Source organism: Acanthisitta chloris, unplaced genomic scaffold, assembly GCF_000695815.1.
Source record: "Acanthisitta chloris isolate BGI_N310 unplaced genomic scaffold, ASM69581v1 scaffold27329, whole genome shotgun sequence".
NCBI classification, from domain to species: Eukaryota; Metazoa; Chordata; class Aves; order Passeriformes; family Acanthisittidae; genus Acanthisitta; species Acanthisitta chloris.
In genome coordinates this window covers 1-21,159 of record NW_008691280.1, presented here as the reverse complement: position 1 = coordinate 21,159, position 21,159 = coordinate 1, and the positions used below count along the sequence as shown (strand labels likewise).

The 21,159-nt window shown below is 37.9% G+C and overlaps 1 protein-coding gene across 1 annotated transcript in view; it reads right to left on the bottom strand.

The window, feature by feature from the left end:
* LOC103809348 (PR domain zinc finger protein 5) overlaps window positions 1-20,893 on the bottom strand; it is a gene marked incomplete at its 5' end in the record, with an annotated part of 32,622 nt that extends 11,729 nt beyond the window's left edge. Inside the window, 4 exons of the mRNA XM_009082177.1 lie at window positions 4,753-4,838; window positions 16,686-16,779; window positions 18,354-18,514; window positions 20,800-20,893. Coding sequence (XP_009080425.1) covers window positions 4,753-4,838; window positions 16,686-16,779; window positions 18,354-18,514; window positions 20,800-20,893 — 435 coding nt within the window. The remainder of the gene's footprint in view (window positions 1-4,752; window positions 4,839-16,685; window positions 16,780-18,353; window positions 18,515-20,799) is intronic.
* Window positions 20,894-21,159: the final 266 nt, after the last annotated feature.

The following is a 21,159-nucleotide window of genomic DNA, read 5'->3' as shown; positions in this document are numbered from 1 at the left end:
ATCTTTCTCAACAGCACTGTGAGTAGTGACAGCTAAGTTGTCCAGAAGCTACAGAACATCAAGTGCAATCTAGTGGCCAGTTCCATACAACACATGTATCTGAGTATGTGTGTATACACATACACACTAAAATATACACATCGGCCAAGCATTTCAAGTGTGAACAGGTTAGTTGCAGAGTTATAAAATTACACTTATCACTTAATTTTCTATTCCTTATGGTATAATCTCTGAACATGAAGTGCTTTTTTGCACATACTAGGAGATTAATGAGTTTTTAAATCACAGGCACTTATACACGAAAAAATGGATGTGGTGATACCTTGTAATTTCTCTAATTTTAAAATTACCTCAGAAAGGTACAATTTGAGCATTACAGCCTTCCACCCACCAGAAACCAGGTTTTTAAACATGCTACAAAAATTACACCTATCTGTTACATGCAAATATGAAATACTCAAATCAAGTGGTAAAAAGCTATTTGCAAATGGTTTCTACTCTTCCTGTTTTCCATCACTGAAACAAGCTCTAATAAAACTACCATTTTCAGAAGTAATGAAAATATCAACTTGACACAACAATAACTCTGGGCACCTATCAATGACCATATTGCCACACATCAACAATTATATTAGAGTAACATACAATAACTTTTCCACATGTTTAAGCTCAAACTACGTAATATTCTGTCAGGCACTGAGTCGAGCCTTAGGAAGGAGCTGAAGCTGCACTGTGAAAGTTGGAAATATGCATGTACTTCCTCAAAGCTGATATGGTCTGTAAATTCATTTCATCAACAACTTCAATGAGTTCCTCATCTATGTTTTCCTAGGCTGTTATACTTCTCCTTAAGGAAAAAGAAACAAACCCCAAACCAACAAACCATAAACCAAACACATCTACTTTCACAGGAACAAATCAGTACTCAGGTGACATTTTAATATTAGGTGGTTGATGTTCTCTCCCCCTTACACCACCAGCAGGGGTTTTGGCTTACCTTCTCTGTTTACTCCAGAGCTGGACCTGACACCTGTGGCCACCCAGGTTGAACTCAGTTTAGCAGCTGCCAGACCTTAATCAACTTTCTACAATGATTTTTCCAGCAGCCTTCCCTGATCCACATCATCAGGTTTGGCATTTAATCCCACTGGTAAAATACATCTAGATTTAATCTCTACAATGACATTTTCCTTGTTGAATGCCACAGTCTTACTTTTCAGCTGTTTCACAAGTTTTCTGGCCAAAAGACCACACTCTTATTTTCAAGCTATTTACAACAACAGCCCTTGAGGAAGGTACTATGTATGTTTCCACATTGCCAGGCTTAGCCAATTCAAAAATACCTTCTGGATTTAGACATCTCACTTTTTATTCTTTGAATAATTATTTTATATGCAAGAATAAGTTTCAAATAGAACGTATGTGTAGGAAAGGGTAAGAAAAGGAAGAGCCAACAACCTTACAATGTTTTGCACAGTCAAAACATTGGATGATTGAAGAGACAAATTTCAAGTGTGACTTCCTGGCTTTTCTTGTTTTTAGAACTGACAAAAAAACTCTCAAACCATTGGCAAACACACTACATATTTTATTTCCCTATCTTTCGTTTTGTCTTTAAGCAGCCTAGGATTACAGAACAAGTTATAGTGAATTAGCATCATGCTCAGGGGTTTCAAACCATTTCTGCACAGAAATTTGGTTCACTGGAGAAGTTCTTACACATCTCCTTCAGTGTTTACCTTCAGAGCAGGTTTCTGCTTTTGAAGGACACTTCCCCAAACATCCCCTATCATTGTGCTTTGGTGCACACTTCCAAAAGCTTTTGGATTGTATGATGCAAATTCCTTCAGGGAAGCTAAACCAGAAGGTCTAATGCATTCCAGGGAGTGCTCTTGTGCATTCAGCCCACAAGAACAGACTACACCTAATCCAGCAACAAAATCCTTGAAACACAGACAAGACAAACAGCAGCCCCTCAGCTCCAGCTGTTTCACTTCACATAGCTCACTACTGCACTGGACTACTGGCTAACATGCACACAGCCTCCCAATTCCAGAAGAATCAGACCACAACCACCCTGAGCACCAGAGGTGCTGCAACGGGACTGTTTTACATTCACTCCAAAACAGACACACCTGAACAGCTCAACAGCTGTTTGCTCTGCTCCAAGGGGTTTTGTTTCTCTCCTGTACACTGTGTTCCTCACGAGCATCAACCTACTACTAAGATTAAGTAAGTCTTCACATTCTTGCCAAACACACAAGTGTTCTTGTAAATAATGGTGTCTTTCCAATTCACCTCTCAGTGTTCTCACTCCTCCTTTTGCCTCTGATTCCTTTCCAATACCCAAACTTCCTTCCCCACTCTGTTCTTTTACTTACATTTGAATCACATCACCTAAAATATGTATTTATTCCCCTACACCAATATTTACTCACCTGAATACTTAAACTACAGTTTATTATCCCACAGTACTGCATGGATAATGTTCTGTAGGACAGGCTTGGCATAACTCCTCCTCCTTCTGACTCAAAAATCTGTGTTTCTAATATACTTTGCTTTCTATTCTATTGTTTTTATTAACACTTGTAATGATATAATACTTATACTTTTCTCCTCCTACTAAGACTTCCAATTCTTTCATCTGTCCAGTTTTCTTTCACTATTAAGTAAGGTGTTGAAGTGTGAAGAGGGAAAGTTGGGAGATGCAAGATTATAACAACAGGTTTCAATGTTTAAAATTACTAGTAATGCTAAAGTTATCAATATTGATTCTTGTTACCTCAAAGTACAAAAATATTTACATGGGGATAAATGAACATGAAATGCCATTCATGTATGAATGAACTTCACTGTGACATTTTGGAATAGGAGTAGCACTGACCACAAAGAATCAAAACCTCAAACCAAAGGTCTAAAAAATCATGTTGTACCTGCACATTTTAATCCTATAGTATAACTGTAAGCATGTCCAACAGTCTGCTCAGCACCCACAAACAAAAATAGAAAAACCGAAATGTGACCTTTCAGATCTAAATGACCAAGACATCTCAAGCATATGGAAACACTCCTATCACATTTGTTGTGAAACTGAGCTTTCTTTCTCTAAGGATGATCTTTGGACTACACAGTACAGTAGGGCATTTCTTGAGACATTTCAAACCAAATTTTATTATGCTCTTAGTGCAATACAAAGTCTGTCTAATTATAATGTCTATGCATATTAAAAAGAAATCTCTACTCCATAAAATCCATTTTCCTAACACCTCTCTTTCTTACTAGCTTAAACATGTTTAGAATAAAATATCACTTGGTGTAAATCACTGTAGTCAATGGAGATACATCACTATAGGCTCTGAAGGCCTATTCTTATTTTCCTCTGATTTTTTCAACAGAGACTGAGGGGTTTGTTTTTTATATGCAAACCATATGACAAATTAGGAAAAAAAATTAAATTTGGCACTGTTTCAGAGCTTGTTTACCACTCCACCCACTCACAGTCCTCTAGAACTTACATGGTCATGAAATTTCTCCTGGTGCAAACACAGGAATGTGGTACAGTAACAACAGAAACCCATTTGTAGCACTTCTTAAACTGATTTAACAGCTGGAAAAAAGGAGAAACTACTAACAACATGGGACTAGCCTGTTCCCAGTGAACCACCAGGAAGCACTGCACAAACTACTGATTACTTCTAAACTTTGGGGTACACAAGCTAACACTTTATCTAGGACCGCCAGTTGATATGCTCAAGACCTAGGTGGAATAGTAGGAAATTAAAACAAACAGTTTTGAGTTTATTTTTACTTCTTTAGAAAGCTGTTCTGTGTACATATCTGCATATAGAAACTAAGTGAAATGTCACCCTCTGTGTTTCCCAACAGATAAAGAACTTTCTAGGTTTGACCTCAAAGCTGCCTTGACCTCTATAAGCTCTAACAGCTCCCAGGGAACTACTAGTAAAAGTTACAGTTTACTTTTAACTTCTTGTTTGTTTTCTGATGGTGGCTGGGAAACCAGAGGCAGGTAGTATATGGAATGCTAGACCAGCTTAACCTGGATATCTCCCTTTACTAAGGGAATTCGTATCTGGCTGTTTGAAGACAGCTCCCCATCTCTCTACTGTCTGAGAGAGGACCCAGATCTCACCTTCATCCTATAGCAAATACACATGGCAAGGCTTTTTCCTGCAACAGGGAACATTTGAGCTGAGACTCCAGATTCAAAAGTGATCTTGGAGACAGCTGCAATTTACCATTTATTTTGCCTTCAGATAAACTGTTAAATAAAGTAATTTTACAGCTTAATAATTGTCATCAATAAAACAGAGCCTCCAGAAAAGCTCACAGTGACTGGATTTAACAGAGACAGTAAGAATCAAAGCACAGGGTATTGAAGTTCCAATAACAGCAAAGCCTTTGCAGAATTGTTTACTCAATAAACAACATTAATTTATATCTATAAATAACCACAGGTTAAGCAAAGAGGTTAGTACTGCTACTATTTCAACCTAAAAGAAATCAAACACGGGAAAAACTAGAAGGCAAATTAAGGGAGTCAGAATTAGAATTTATAAGTTAATGACCTGAATCTTTGGATCTTATTTTTCTAAGTATAAAATATCTTGTTTGGTGTAGCCTAATATTTACACAAACAGTAATTAGTTACTTTTTGCCACACATGATTCATAGACAATCCTCAAGTAACCATGAATGAAAACTGAGCTACACCTACCCTTGTGTGGGACTTACCCTTGTGTGGGTGCGAATGTGCATCTTCAATCCATCATTCTTGCTGAAGGCTTTGTCGCAGTAAGGACACTGGTAAGGACGCTCACCTGAAAACCAGAGCAGCATTACAACCCATAAATAAGGCTTCAGCACACGAAGGCCTTGCAGCATGGTAGTTTGTCAAACCAAGTACTTGTTTCTGGCCTTATCCCCACACTCCATTCAAACCAGAACAGATCTAAGCATTAGGAAAATTGCAAATCAAGGTCCACCTTGATAGAGTGATGGACTAAAATATTCCTCTTAGGTGACTAATTTGGCACTAGCAATATATGAATACACACAGACAGCCTTGAAAGAAAAAACCACAACCAAACCACATTCTACAGTGATTTACACATGGTCACTTTTATGGTTAGGCATTAACTGCTCCCAAATATTTCTTCTTTTTCACATCTGGTCATTATTAGAGGCCCCTGGGTGTCAGAATCCCGATGAAATATAAAATCCACTCTTTTTTAATGCTGTATCTGAACTGTGTTAGAAGCTAGTTAATCAAAAGTTTCTGCAATTCTTGTGTTGCAATTTATGACTGAAATAGAAGCAGAACAATCTCAGCATCTCCTATATCTTAAAAGTATTTGTTTAATGCCCCATTAAACTGGCATCATTTAGCATCAATTTTCCCAAACTCACATTAGTGTAATGTGGATACTCAGCTGTTCAGAAACAAAAAGAGTTTGTAAGCTTCATAATTTGGAGGAAATGCATTTTAATTTTTAACTCTTCAGACAATGAACTGGAATCTGAGTCTATTGCCTCTTCTTCTTGAACACAATGTTTTAAAAGCAAAGATCAGGTTGTTTCCATTACAAAAAACATAGCTCAAAGATTAAAGACCATAGCTTTTTCTCATTCACCACACGGAGTTTGTTGTACACAATCATAGTGATGGTGTATTTTCAAATACAGGTCTATTACAAGTTAAGCAAAGCCTATTCTACTAAGTCAATGCACGGCCTTCCACTCATTAAGGCATTTCTGCATATACAGAGAGATTTAACACAGTCCAACGGTCAAACACTTATTAACACTCATACTCAACCACAGAAAACAGGCAAGTGAGATTAACCAAATTTTACACCCTAAACAAAACCAACCCCCAACATATTTCACTGATATGCCACAGAGCTGAGTGCAAGAGAGGCAGTAACACAGATAGGCATTTAAAGCTCCACAGTCCCTAATAACAGGAATATTCATCTTGACTTGGAGAAGGGAAGCCTCATCCCTCCTCTCTTCTTTTCTTTACATGAGGTGTTCCTCCATGATTGCTCAGAGGGAAGATAGAGGATGTTTTCTTTCTTGGGGACAAGATGTCAAAGCATCACAAGCTTTATGTAATGCAGACAGCTACAAGAACTTCAGAAGGACTGAGTACAGCGCAGCTGATCAGCTGATAGTCACTGCTGAACACGAAGTCTCCATATCTACACACTGTGTAGAGATTCAAGGGCAGCTGAGGTTAGATGATTACTTAAGGAAGGGATAGAAAAACATTCCTGTTTAGCAGACTATTCAGTTCTTTTCTGTCTTTTATTACTGCTTAGCTAACGCTGTTAAAGACAGCAGCCCAACACTGTAGCAAAGCACTTGTGAAACACAAATATTTTCTCTCAGAAAGCACAATTGTGTGAACTCGGGTTTGGGGTTTTTGTATGATGACAACAATCACTGTGTTATAGCTGTGTTTCCATTGAGCAGTGTGATATATGATACTCTCTCTCTCAACCCTCGATGCCTTTAATCCATGGCTCTGAAATTCAAACACTCCAACAGTTGTCAGTACTCAAATATTTAATTAACACAGCTGACATTTTTATGTTTTAGAGCTTTTGAATGCAGAAGTTAGAGCTTTCAGCAGTTTGTAAGCAGATGAGCGTTGACAGGTAGGAGTTTTACCCCTCCTTCCTCTCTTCCCCACCCTGGGTCTCTCAAAAGAGAAAGATTTTGCAGTCAAAGGATGGGTTTGAGCTTGTCTGAAACAAATTAAGTGTCCTTCCAAGATCATCCGTGCAGACCACAGTACTTGACAAGTAAGGCCATAAGAGCTTTCAGTAGATGCCAGCAGAGGGCAACAGTATGACTCCACACCAACATGTCACACCTGGAATAGTCAGGCTTTGAGCTGCTGTTATGTACTCTCACTTCAACATCTCTGCTGCTCAAAAAAATCTAGTCCACTGCGTGCCAGACTGCAGCTACGATTTGACACTGATGCTTAGAGACATGTTGTTTTTCTAAATTATATCCACAATTTCTCATGCACTTGTGACATTAATCATTACAAGTCAAACTACTCAAAACACAACCCCAAGTAATTTTATTACTCTTTATTGCTCCTATTTTTTGCCATTTTCTTTCACCTAATCTTCACAGCCTGCATGTTTAAATGTATACAAGTGTCCTTATGCTTACACAAGCAACTGTCTCCCCTATCCATACACATCTTTTAAATGCTTAACTTACCTTCTACCTCAGAAGATCTTAGGATTTCACAAAATTAACTCTGGGCCACTTAAAACACACCTATGCTAAGTTTCTTAGCATCAATTTCTTATGAATTTCTCTCTGGAAAGGGCCTTTGCTGCCTGAGAACATGTGAACTGCCCTCACTCAACGCATCTTTTGCTCTACTTACTGTCTCAGTAGCTTAGGTAACCAGCTTGGATTAGATGTCTGAACTTATGGACAGCATATTTTGGCAAGATCATTCCAATCCTACAGATTAACTTCTCCCTCTGGTAACAATTAATTTCCCGCCTTGCTTCTGAACTAGCCTAGGCAAACATTATTCCTGCTACCAGTCAGTTGTTTGTAAGAATGATTCCAGTAACAGGTTAGTCAATGAGACTATTGGGAAGCAACTGTTCCCCAAGGGAAGTCTCACAGTGTCCCACTCTAACTCCTATAGGGTAACCAGGAGCAGTTTAACTTTCTCTAACATTCTGATATGCAAATGCATTAAGATGGCAACAGAGGAAAAGACAGATCTGAAATAATCAATGCTAAAAATATCCCTCCCATACATGGTTTGCTCAAGAGCAACATTTCATACAGAACTATTCCAAGCATCCACGAAGAAGAGAGTTTTGTGCTCCAACAAAGTTTAGAGTTGCCACTAAGAAAAACTGGAGACAAACATCATGAGATACAAGCTCCTAGGAAGGTGACGTTATCCATCAGTGCTTCCACATTCAGGCAAAGACCACCAAAACTCAATTATAAGCGTAGAAATATTAAACTTCAGGTCAACTCATGCACAATAAATCATTGGGAAATTTCCAGATGCAAAACTTCTCTGACCAAAAGTGGAATGGATCTCTAACAAAAGATTAAAAGCAAGAATAACTAAAGATGAGAAAATGAAATGGTCTTAAAAGTCATATATCTTGCCCTCACAAAAACAAGTAAGACTCAAAGTGAAAGAACGTGTTTACCCCTTTGTTAAACGACAACTTCTTCTTGCATTTACTACTAGAACCATACTTAGGAGGTATGGTGTCAATGTGTGGTAACAACATACTAAGAGGGGATGCACCTTAGGTAAAGGTGATGCCAATTAACAACTATACCATTTGCAACTGGCATTTTTATCTAAACCTACTTTAATATATAAATATATACAAAATCTATATATATTTTTCTGTTTGAAGGCAGTAATAAATCCTTCCTGGGCTATCAAACTGAGATCACAGCCAATAGTAGAGTCAGTGAGGGTGCTTGGCTGAGGCTTTTAAAATCTGATTTCTACACAAAGATATGGATAATATGGAGGGGGGAATCTTTCAGTTCTAAATACACTACCAAGCCTTAATCCTAAAACTTCACATTTAGAAAATATCTGGAAAAAAAACCAACCAAAAACCTGGCCTTCTTTGTTGTTTGTAATTCTGGCATTAAACCACAGCTGAGACAATGATCTGCACATTTCACCAGACTCTCTCCTTTAGTCCAGTATCAAAATCCAGTGGGCATATTGAATACATCTTCATTTGACAACTTGTCCAGTCAACATGCCCAGGAGGAATGTCCTGAATGCAGCAATAACTACCATTAAAACAGCAAAACACTGAAGCAAGTCAAATGTACCCAATGTTATGTTTACCCTCAAGTTGCAGCTGACTGTCATGTCCCAGAACAAACTGCTCGACACGTTAATGGCAATTCTGTACAAATAACCTCAAATAAGTAATCCTTGGATAAATTGCAGTGGATTTAACATAATTCAAAGTCTAGACATTCTACTTCCAGATTTTGTATGAACAACAACAAAGCTTTTAACGTAATAAAAATAAATGTAACCTTAATACAAGGATTATGAAAAACAATTCCATGATTGAAAAGCATATGGGATCTTGATCTGAAACCACGTCATGACAAAACTGCTATGGGGTTTCTCCCCCCTCAAGTGTGTACATCTCTAGCTTGACATCACAATACCCACTGGACCTTCATGCAGCATAAGAAGTTAAACACCAGATTCTTCCATTCCAGTTTGACTCAGGATGCAGTTTCCTATGAGACATTTGCAATCAAAGGTGCTGTGAGGCAGCATTTCCAGTGAGTTTAGCACCCAGATTTCCCAAACTCACATACTCCTTAGAGCAAAAAAATTATCAATCAAAACCAAACACACATCAGTTCTTTGAGATTTCAGTGGCTACAGCTGAATATTTAATGAAGACTTTGTGACACAACAATTCAAACTGATCATACTGTTTTCATACTATATTCCTTTAGCCACCAATAAAAAAGGCTAATTACAAAGTCAGATGAAAACCTAATATAAGCACCAATGTTAGCAAGGACTTTGAAGCAATGACCTCAAATAAGATCAACCTCTATACAGGTATGTTATTAGACTTCATGCACGAATTGCCTGCTTTCTGTCTTTATTGGAACTAAACTGCTGAATTAAGGAATAAGGAATTTGAATTATGAAGGTGGGGAATTTTTATGTATCTCTGCTTGGTCAGTTGGGGTATTCAGAACCACTGGCCTAAGGTCAACACATATGAACATCAGAAAGAGACATACGACAGACTGCACCGAACATCAGACCATGTGCAGTGTATGCTACTTCAAAGAAACTGTTTTATTCAGCTTTCTTAAAAAAATTAGCATACATAATTATAGCAACATGGTCCCTCAGACTCTTCCACAGCCCATTTACCATCTTCTAAACAGAGTTCCTATTCAGATGCTGAACTACTTGTTAGAAGGATTAGAAGACTGTTTCTTAAAAAAATAAAATGTGTATCTGTAAGCCCATTATTTCGAAATGTCAGCTCTCAGAACAGTTATGGTAAAGAATAATGCTTTTCAAAACCCTAACTTAAGACTGGGGTAAGGGAGAGGGAAAGAAGGGCAACTCCAGCCTGGCTCACTGCAGTGGAAAGAAGGCAGTTCACCTGGGGAGGAATTTGGAGGCAAAGGGGCCATCTGGATCACACATGCAACACTCCATACCAGATGATCCACAGGGCAGCCCAGAATGGGAATTGCAAGAAGGCTTTTTTAGGCAGGATAATCTGGGGTGATGACAGCATTCAACAGCAAGTAAGGATGGGCAAAAGGTTAGCGGATACAACAAAATTATAATCTGTGACATATGCTTTAGAACAGCCACATAAAGCACCTGACAGCTCTGCACATTTATCCTCAGCTGCTGCTGCTCTCTATATGGTGTTTCCACTAAATTAAATAGAAAGTTTGTGTCCGTAATTCAGTTAATGCACTACACAAATATGTACACACACACAGATAAATAAACCTAAGATACACAGACCTGAATTTTAACCCACACAAAAAGAACTTCATTAGGAATCCAAGTTAAGTTAAACAGGAACTCAAACAACAAAGTGGTTTCAACAGAACTTAAATTAGAAAATGCCAGAAAATCAATTACTGAATTAAGATAAAATATTCATACTTCAAGAAATTATTCAGTAGATTTCTCCACTTTGGTGTTGTACAGCATGTCAAACAGCCCTTGAGAAACCAAACAGTTCTTCAAAACACTCAACTCCCTCCTGAGTAGAGGTGGCAAATCTCTACATACCAAGTAACATCTTCAAAAGCATTTCATACCCTGTGTGTCTCAAGTGTTTGTGCAATTTTGACCAGGGATTCCCGGAAGGGAAAATAACAGGTGAGTAATCAAGAAGTTTTCCCAACTGCAGCAGTTAGCTGCTTTCTTTATGACACTTGGACTGGGCGTAATCTGGCCTGTACAGAATTCTGGCCTGTCTGATTTTCAGCCACTGAACACACTTAAGAAGGTACACAAAGTACCCACACAGGAGTAGCTTTCTCATGCCAAGAGCTGAACAACTTAGTGATTGGAAAGATAAATACTTGTGGACATCAGGTGAGACAAGACCCAGAAACACCAAATGCACAGGTAATTTTATACTCCTAGTGAGCCAGATAAAGAAAGGGATAACTGATTGCTGTGAAACAGTCCTGTTGTCTGAGAAACTACTTGGGTATGGATCAGTTAGAAAATTCTTGCTTTGCTTTAACCAACATTCAAATTTGGCAGACTCTGAAGACAAGAGATTAAACCTCTCTGGTTGTTTTGGTGTTTTATTTCTTCACTGATAATTAATAACACTAAGGCTGTGTATTTGTGAATGCTCTCTAACCAAGCTACAACACTTGGGTATTTTCCAGGCACAAGGAAGAACTAGAATTGTTTAACCACATGCATTTCCCATACACTAAAAATAATCATATATTTAAGAAGAAAAAAACTCAAATGCTATTCTTTTCAAAATAAAGGAAGACCAAAAGGATTTAACCATTTCTTGGTTTATTAATTCTCTTTTTTTCTACGTGCTTAGCCATGCCTTAATCTCTGAGGTATGGAAGTGGTATTTTCACAGCTGAGAAAGTTTGTTTTCTGCAAAGTTTCTAGTCTATTCAAAGAGTTAATATTTTCTCTAGTTATCTCCAGTTAAGGCCAAGAAACAATACGTTTTCCATCAAAATTATTGTGATATGATTGAGGGTTTAGCTATTTGCAGCTAAATTAATCTTACAGACTAGTAAAAAACCTGACAAAACAAGAATGTTATCTGAATCTATGCAGTAAAGCATAAGGCACCATTATTAGAGACTCATCAGTTCTACAGTGATATATTTTAGTCACAAATAACAACCTAACACACTTACTTGAAAGAGTACACAGTGTCATTTTTTGCATCTATCAGTGGAATTAAACAATTTTGTTTCCCTACGAACAGAGTACAAACATTTGTGACCAAAAATATTTTAAGTATATGCATTAATCAATCAACCAGTAATTCACCTGATGTAAAGATGTCACTGCATACAAATAACCTACCCCTTACAAGAGCCTTTCCATTCATGGGAACAGACAAGAAGCAGCTGACAGCTGCATGAAGCTTTGCAGGTAGTTTTAAAGAGTTAACTGTTGTCTGGAGATAAATAGGACAATGATGTATAAACTGAAAGGTTTAGAAATGCAGAATCCTTGCCTTTGAGGCCTTCTGCAAGCTCGTTTTTAAATTCAGCAGATAAAAGAGAGATCATTTATAAGTTATTGAATAGAAACAACCTATCTGTAGACATTAGCAAGCTGTTCACTGATTAGATACAGATACATTCTTTCACATACCTCATTGTGATACGAGAGGAAGTTCCTTCGAGCTCCCCTTTTATCTTTTTCTTTAACGTAAGAAAATATAAATTACTTTTAGGTAATTTGCCAGAAGACGTGCTGGAGTGAGGATCCCCATTGGACATTATTACATATATGGGCAAGCAGTTGCTTGTTTAGCCATTAAACCTTTGGAGCCATATTAATAAAAACACTCTAATAAACTAAAGTTATGCGGTACTTGAACTCATTACTTCCTTCAACTACTCTCAAGTCTTCTGTGTTCAGAGATGATTGAACTACTGTTAATAACCAAATATCTTTATTATAACTCCACAACTAACTATTTGCTCAGGAGTTTTTACATAAAAGTGCAAAATTTGGACCTGGACATACATAGTTTGGACTGAAATATGATTGTAAATATGCTCAAATGCCTGGTTAATCAAGTTGTAGAAATGCTAAGGTGCATAACATGAGGCTCTCAGTGCAGAGGATGGGAGACATCTCAAGAAGGCAATCAGAGCTAAAAGGGGACAAGTATGATGAAATGTTTTTGGAAACTTAAACACCAATTCTTACTCAAGGAAATTGAAAAGGTAAGCTTAACTGTGTTGGCACAAAGGACAGAGTTCTGTGGTCCAAATGCTTTGAGCTGTTTTAATGTAATCTCCAGGTATTATCTTTTACTCATATATATGAAAGTAAACTTACAAAGAACCTTCTCAACTCATGCTTAAAACACAAAGCTGCTTTTTGCACATACCAGAGCATATAGCATGTAAGAATGCAACAGTAAGTCACGGGTTTCAAATGGCATAGGAGAGAAAAATTAATCTTTCAGAAAACACTTAGGGCAGATATAGTTATCTCACTGGCTTTTCATCAGGACTTGGACTAACTGTGATGGAAAACAAAATAAGGATGTGTTTAACCCTATATCTGCATGTATAAGCATTTTCTGGAAGACATTTACAGTCATTAGTTGTTCCTCACCAGTCCCTATGTAATAGTAGGTAAAAGACATCATAGAGAGGACAGAATTACAGTTAAACCTCTTAATTCTCCTAACTCAAAAATAAATTTACCTGAAAACAAAAACTACTTCGGAACAACTTCCACTGTTGCACAGCTTGATATGCTACATCACAGCAAAGGAAGGGATTAGAACACGACTCATTAGGAAAGCAACAGTATAAATATCAGATAGGTAAGATGTGTGTGTGTATACACAGATTACACAGGCACACAAATACACACACACACAAAAGCAATTAACAGATTTAAACAGCTACAACAGAAGGCAACTGCAAAGCTGCACAACCTGCAGCCAGGAACTGTTACCACTGAGTGCTGCTTGAAACTTTAGGGAAGTAATTAACCTCCTGGCCCCCAGTTTTCAGGCCCAAGGAGCAGACCATAGAATTTCTTTTACAATTTATGAACAAGCCAAGGAATTTATATCACAGTCAAAGGATTCTTTTGCTGAATTAACCCCAGCTCCCTCTGACCCTAAGAAGTCATAAACCAACAGGATACAGGAGAGGGAGAATGTGCTATAGTGTTTCAGCTGACCTACAGAGAGCTGTCTCTGTCATGCCAAGGTTGAAGCCCAAATGATGAATTACAGAGCAATACACTAGGTTCAGATGCAAACATGAACCCTTTCCCTCTATACATGCACATGCAGACATGTTCACTCACCCCAAACCAGCTTAGTTTCTGCAAAAGGCCAAGTACTGTTAGGGCTCATTTACAGAGCCTTATGCTAAGATAAAAGAGGGAAGAAAATTGCTTATGGAGGAAGCATGCATACATCTGTGAGTAACAACATCTAGGAACACGTGCTGCATGTTAAACAAAAGACAAAACTCCATTGAGCTTCTCTTTTTGTATATGGATTATTAAGCACACCAAAAATACTATTCCAAAAAGGAACCAAGAGGGTACCCAAAACCCTCAACTTTTATAAAAAACAACTTAGAAATGAAGATAGGATAAAAAATTATGCACAACTCTCTCTACCTGGCTCTATTTTGTAAATTAGCCTCTTCTACAGAGTAGCTAATAAAACAAATTCTAGCTCAGCACATGCACAGAAAATGGGATAACAAACGCAATACTATTCCAAAAAGGAACCAAGAGGGTACCCAAAACCCTCAACTTTTATAAAAAACAACTTAGAAATGAAGATAGGATAAAAAATTATGCACAACTCTCTCTACCTGGCTCTATTTTGTAAATTAGCCTCTTCTACAGAGTAGCTAATAAAACAAATTCTAGCTCAGCACATGCACAGAAAATGGGATAACAAACGCCTTCACCTGCAGCACATGCACAGAAAATGGGATAACATAAACGTCTTCACCTGGACCTCAAACCTCATCAGCTGTAATCACCAAGACAAGAAGGTCTTTGCAATATTTACACTTATGGTGTACTGCTTAGTTGCACCAAAAGCTTGGCCCCAGCTCTAGGCTTATTCACAAAGATGAAGCATCTCTTGAAAACAGACAGTGGCAGTTGTTTCACTTCTAGCTCAGAGCAGAAAGTGATACTTCAAAGTCTGACTGAAGGAAAAAAGGAATGCACAGTTTTGACTTGATTAATTCAAAACCACAGAATTTAAGAGATATGAAGAACATGAAGTATTCATCATTGCAACATTTAGAAACCAAACATTCATCTCTGAAGAAAATAAGTTTGTGGCTGCAATGTTCAATGAACTGCAAATTTCTCACTGCTCATAAAATCCCTGAGAAGTTGCCAAGGATTTCCATGATGCAGTGAACTTGCTTACTAGGAGCCATCAAAAGAGCACTCAATTGATTTTTCATCCTGTTTGCAGATGACACAAATTCCCTTCACCAGCTACCTTTACTTTCTTTGGAATTGATGCAAGCTATTCCTCAGAAAGCTTTGTTTCCTCAGGTCCACTGAACACTGCACAATCATCTCCTCTTGTGCTCAGTCTGTATGTATAGTAACTGTGAACAATGTGATTGAAGTCTTCAGGAACAGCACAAAACAAAACCACCTCTCCAGAATTACAACATGAATTTGACTATGGCATTTTCTCTCTCAACCAAACATAAGGCATTTTTCACGTAACTTAAAAATAATGTTTTTAGACCACAAGTCACAACTAAGTAGCAACTCCCTCAACCCCCTCCATTTCATCAGGATAATCCAGAAATGGTCAGGAACCATAATGGAATGACATCGAAACCAACCATTTCAGTTAATTCTCACAGTGAAGGACATGAACCACAAAATTCTGTAACAAAAATGTGACTGACATCGTAATGGCAGCTAGACAGGAAGAGGAAAGGATCAGAGTTTATTTCTCACAACTCATTATAAATTAATTTAGCAAGCCACTTTTACTGAATTAGTAACTCTGAAATGAGCGCTTCTAGCTTTTTAGGTACAGAAAGAGACCTTGAAATTTTCCCTCCATCTGCAGCATTATGCTTTCATAAGTTGTTCTCACGGTTCATATTCCTGTATTTCCAACCTGTGCCACCTCCTGGCAAGGTAGTTTCTCCCACTTTATTTAATTTACAAATGTACTGGAAATCTTTAGTGCCTTTCTGCTTCAAGTTCAAAATCTCATAGCTCACTCTTCCTCCTATAAAAGTGGCTACAAATTTTTCAAGGCTCTACAGCCAAGGCTGGAGATCTCTGGTGTGTGGTCTCATGAAATTCACCCTAGCTTGACTCCTAAATTTAAGAAAACCTGCTTTAGAGTTCCTAACCGGTAGCAGCACCTGTGTGAAAAGTATTTTCACTCAGACAGCTATAAAGCATTTTCCCAAGAGTTATCTGCACTATCAATCTGAAAAACTAGGGCCTTTCTACTTTAAGGAAACTGATGTATAATATCAGTAGCACACAGAAAAGTCTGTCATCTCCCTGCAAACCAAATTAGCTTATGCAGAGTGAACAGAATGTCATAAGAAAGTTATTGGTTAACTGATGCTCTGACTTTCAAAGGCAAATCCATACTGGTTTGTGTTGGAAACAAACTATCACAAAGAAACCTTTTTCAGTTGCTGATGCCACTTACTTGAATGCAAGTGTAAGCTTACAAAATGAAACCTGACAGCAAGTTTTACACATTAGGCAGGTAAAATGTCTGAAAAGGACAATGTGTTAGGCCTATCTGTAAATTTACACTTCTGTTTGCAGATGGGTAAATTGTGGACATACAGATACCTTGTTATATATTTAGAAAAAGTCTCTATTCATTTTAATAAAGAACTACCTGTATGGCTTCGAATATGAACTCTCAGTGTCCCATTGCTTGCAAACTTCTGGCCACAATATGGGCAAATCTTCTCTTTTTCTCCTGTGTGAGTCTACATGGGGTGGGAAAGACAAGAATGGCTATTCAGCATAGATTTCAAAAGTGAAATACAGAACATTTTAACTGTATTGCCATTGACTGCTATTATTTCCATTATGTATTTTATACTATCACACCAGGAAGAGACCCTAAGGACTTAGCTATAGGTGGTCTTGAAATTTTCTTCTAAATTTCTCAACCAATTTCATTACTAATGGCAAAATAAACTGGATTTTCAGTTCCTAGGTTTACTATTTCCTAAAAAAATTGCTATTATAAATGCCCACTTGACCTCTGTGTACATTCATGGCTGCAAGAATAAGACACCTAATAAGTTTAATATGCATGTTAAATCCCTTTTGATTAGGAAGAAGTCTTTTAGAAATCACTTGTATCTAGCAGCAACATTGGGGAGTACCAAAGAGACATTAATGCATTCCAAACATCCAAATAAAAGCAGGATCTCTAGAAGCAATGCATTACAACTACGAGGCTCACAAACATACAGCTAGTCCTAGTCTGACAGAAGCACAAAGCAAAAGCAATTATCACTTAAGAAGGAATGCTGAAAAATAGGCTAGGGATAAATGATAGCCACTAGCTGCTTTCCATTAAAACACAAATACATATGTGCACATGGACAGCCTAATGTCAAATAGCAAGTCAATAATATTTTTAGAAAGGAATATGAGGAAAAATTTTAAAATGTATGCGGAGCTCATGAATGATTCCAGGTAGTATTTTTAAACCTTATGTTCCACCTTTGCAAGATCCTTCACAAAAGGTTAAACTATAATCACTACATCAGTATTAGAGGCCAGGTCTGGTGTCCAACTGATTAAAACAAGTAGCTAAGGATGAGCAGGACTATGTCTGAAAAGCAATCCGTTTTTTTTTCAAGAGGTCAGTTTTTCTAATGAAAGATTAAACCAATAACTTGGTTTAGGCTACCAAAGGTGTGAGCTAGTTCTCACACACACCTCTAAGACACAGGAGGGTTTGCAAGATACTCAAAGACTCCCTTACATTTTTTCCTCAATTTTAAATATAGATTTCATGTTGTAATGCACAATATTGACCATAATCATGAGCTGACAATACTGTTCCAAGGCACACAGTTACACTCAGTTCCACTATTTCAATTTGGCATGTACACATGAAGCTCATACATTATGGCAAGTAATACATACATGATGCTTTTAAACAAACTGATTTGTTCTTGGTTCAATTATTTTCTTTGCATTTCTTTCTGTAATCTTACCCCAGGCCAAACTAGTGAGCAAACTTCCTTCTAAAGTTTATCTCAATTCTACTGCAGAGACTGGGGGAAAAGAGTATGGTAAGAGCAGTGCAGTAAGTCCCACCCTGCCACACACACCTGAGGTACCTACACCAAGCAGTATACATAAGCATCTGCTGCAGGTTCTGTTTGCCACCAATAATCCCACTGTTGGAATAAACATTTCAGGGGAAGCACCATCACAGGTTTCCCCTGAAAAGCCAGAAATGCAGCAACAGATGGAGATTTTAAATTTAACCACAACCTTAAAGGACACGAGGAATGAATATGATGTTGATTCTACTCACTTTCTTATGGCTCTTCAGGACTGAGGGTGTCACAAAAGCTTTGTCACAGAGATCACACTTGTACTTCTTATGTCCATCGTGCACAACTTGAATATGAACATTTAATGTGTCCTTCCTTTTGAAAGTAGCATCACAGTGATCACACTTGAAGGTCCTCTCACCTTACAAAGGGAAAAAACAGGTCTAAAAGATAGCAGACTTTTGTGGAAATGCACTAATGCTTATTGTTTCAGAAAAATGAATAAAAGCAGCAGAGACCAATGAAAAGTTGGGTCCTGAGAACAGAAAGAAAAGGAACACCACATTTCTCAAAACCAGAAATACTTGTTTTGAGTAATCTATCTGATTCATATCAGTAGAGGCAACTCATGTGACAAATATCAAACAGCTTTTCAGTGTTACAACAGCATTACCATTCTAACTGTAGTGATGTCGTTGAAGGCTATGGCAGAGACCAGGTTAACATTCCTGATAGTTTTAAAATTCAATCATTACCTAAGAGAAGAGACATTATATTCTGATAATTTGCATATATATCTTTTGAGAAAAGCAAGCAGATATACAAAAAGGATGATGTCCTTCTCAACAAATGCAATCCTATTTGTGCATGTCCCAACAATACCAGACCACAGCAAAAACACTGGATGTTAGTTATTGCTGTTAGCCATGTATGAGCTGCCATACATGCACGTGTCATCTGTCTCCTACTAAACACTACAACTAAGGATCAAGGGTCAGTCACAGCATTGCCAAACACATAACCTGCAATATCTGCTTCTAAAACAACATGGGGATAATAAATTTTTTTTAAGAAAAAGACAACTATGATGTAGGCTGAACCTGAATTTTTCCTTGAAGTTTTGAGCTTCACAGCTGGTCAGTTCAGAGTTAGGTCATGACAGGAAGAGTTCTACATTTTTTTGCTGGGAACACAAGCTCTTCACAAGCAACAGCAGAGTCCCTTGATTTAATCACAGCCTGGAACTGAAAACTACTTACTCTTCATTCTAGTAATGACTTTCACTTGACTAATGGTCTATCTTACTACTTTTAGAGGACTCTGTAGACAGAAGAGAAGCAGTAAGGCTCTAAAAGCATAGCCTATATTCTGTTTTATTAAGGCCTCCTTGTAAGGTTGGTCAGTTGTTGGCAGTTTTTTCTCCCAAAGTAAGAAGAAAAGGGTTTAACATCTTCCCTGATATTAATAACATCCACAAATTATTATCCGTTATAAGGCTTTGACTCATTTTAGACTGTTTTAGCTAAGATGGTAGAAGTTACCACCTTCAAACACCTACTCTGTCCTCCAGCAAGACTTGTCTACTCTTGCACCATGACAGACTGACTAGACAATGTCTCTGCCACTGCAGTTCACAGACTGCTTAAACAGAGGTAGTTCAGCAACAGCTCCATCTGCCACAAATCACAATGCTAGCTCAAAGACCTCAAATTTGCTGAGCTCCAAGCCTCTTCAAAAAATAGTATATGTCTTTAGAGAGACCTTCACCAAGGCCTAGAACTCTGCATACTGTGAATTATGGCTTTTGGATATTCTGCAAATGCTTACTGAAGAGGTTTTTAACTATTTCCCCAATCATTTTTAACATTTCACATCGGAAAAAATAAAGTCTACAAAATGCAATACTTTATAAAATTGCAGAAGGTTTGAAAGATAATTGTGGAAGAACTAAACATGCCAGTCCAATAACTCATCTAACAGAAACACTGTTATATGGGATTAAAAAAAAGAAAGATTTGTGGTTTTCTTAGTTATACCAACGTAAACATTCCCCAAATCAAGTAAGTGCCTCCTAAGCTACCAGGATTTTAGATCATGAGTATGTTCTGAAAGCCAAATTGCTGATGTTCACAGGGTGGAACAGCAGTCTAGGACTCTGAAAATATTAAGGATGGAGAAAATTCCACCAAAAATAAATCTTTACAGTCAGTTAAAAAAGAAGACAGAATGCCAAGAAAAAGTTGCTCATGAGGGAAAATGGCACAGCATTGCTCTAAGCTGCTTGTTCTATGCCAGAGGCAGGAAACATGAGCTTGGGCTGGCACAGTAGAGAGAATCTCACTGTCAAGCTCTAAACCAGATTACCTACAGAACCTGAATAAGACACCAAGTTATCCCTGTTTCCATTGTTCCTTTCTTAAAACGCAGGTAATGCCATCACACTTAATGCAGAAATCAATCTCTCGTCATCAAACCTCAAAATCGTTGCTATACTTGCTACAGCACGTTTGGATTTGCATTCAAGTGCATTTAAAAACAAGGTTTGAATGTGGCTCTGAATTTTCCAGCTCCCTGGGGTTAGAGCTCAATCTTGATACCCATTTAATGTAGCAAGTTGCACACTGGAACAAGGTGCCATATGTCTGTTTTGGTAACTCAAATGTGAGAGCTGAGGAAGCTCCTATTCCTCTCTGACTTAGCACTTACTGTTATGGATCAACAGATGTCTCTGTAGAGAGAACGGGGTTCGGAACAAGGCTTTGCATGCCTCACACTGGAACGGCCTCTCCTCAGAGTGGGTCTGCAGATGAAACACAACATGTCAGGGGAAAGGCTCGTGGAAATCAATTAGTTGTCATTACAGTAATTATAACTAATTTTCCAGACTGGATTCAGGAGGGGATATCATAGCAACTGGCAACATCAGGGGATGGAAAATTACAACAATCATTCTACCATTATCCAGAATCCTGGACGTCAGTACAGCAGCTACTGAATTACTGCACCTTCCCAGTCCTCAGCAGGGCCACAAGGTGTGTGAACAGAAACAAAAGTACAGAACAACTG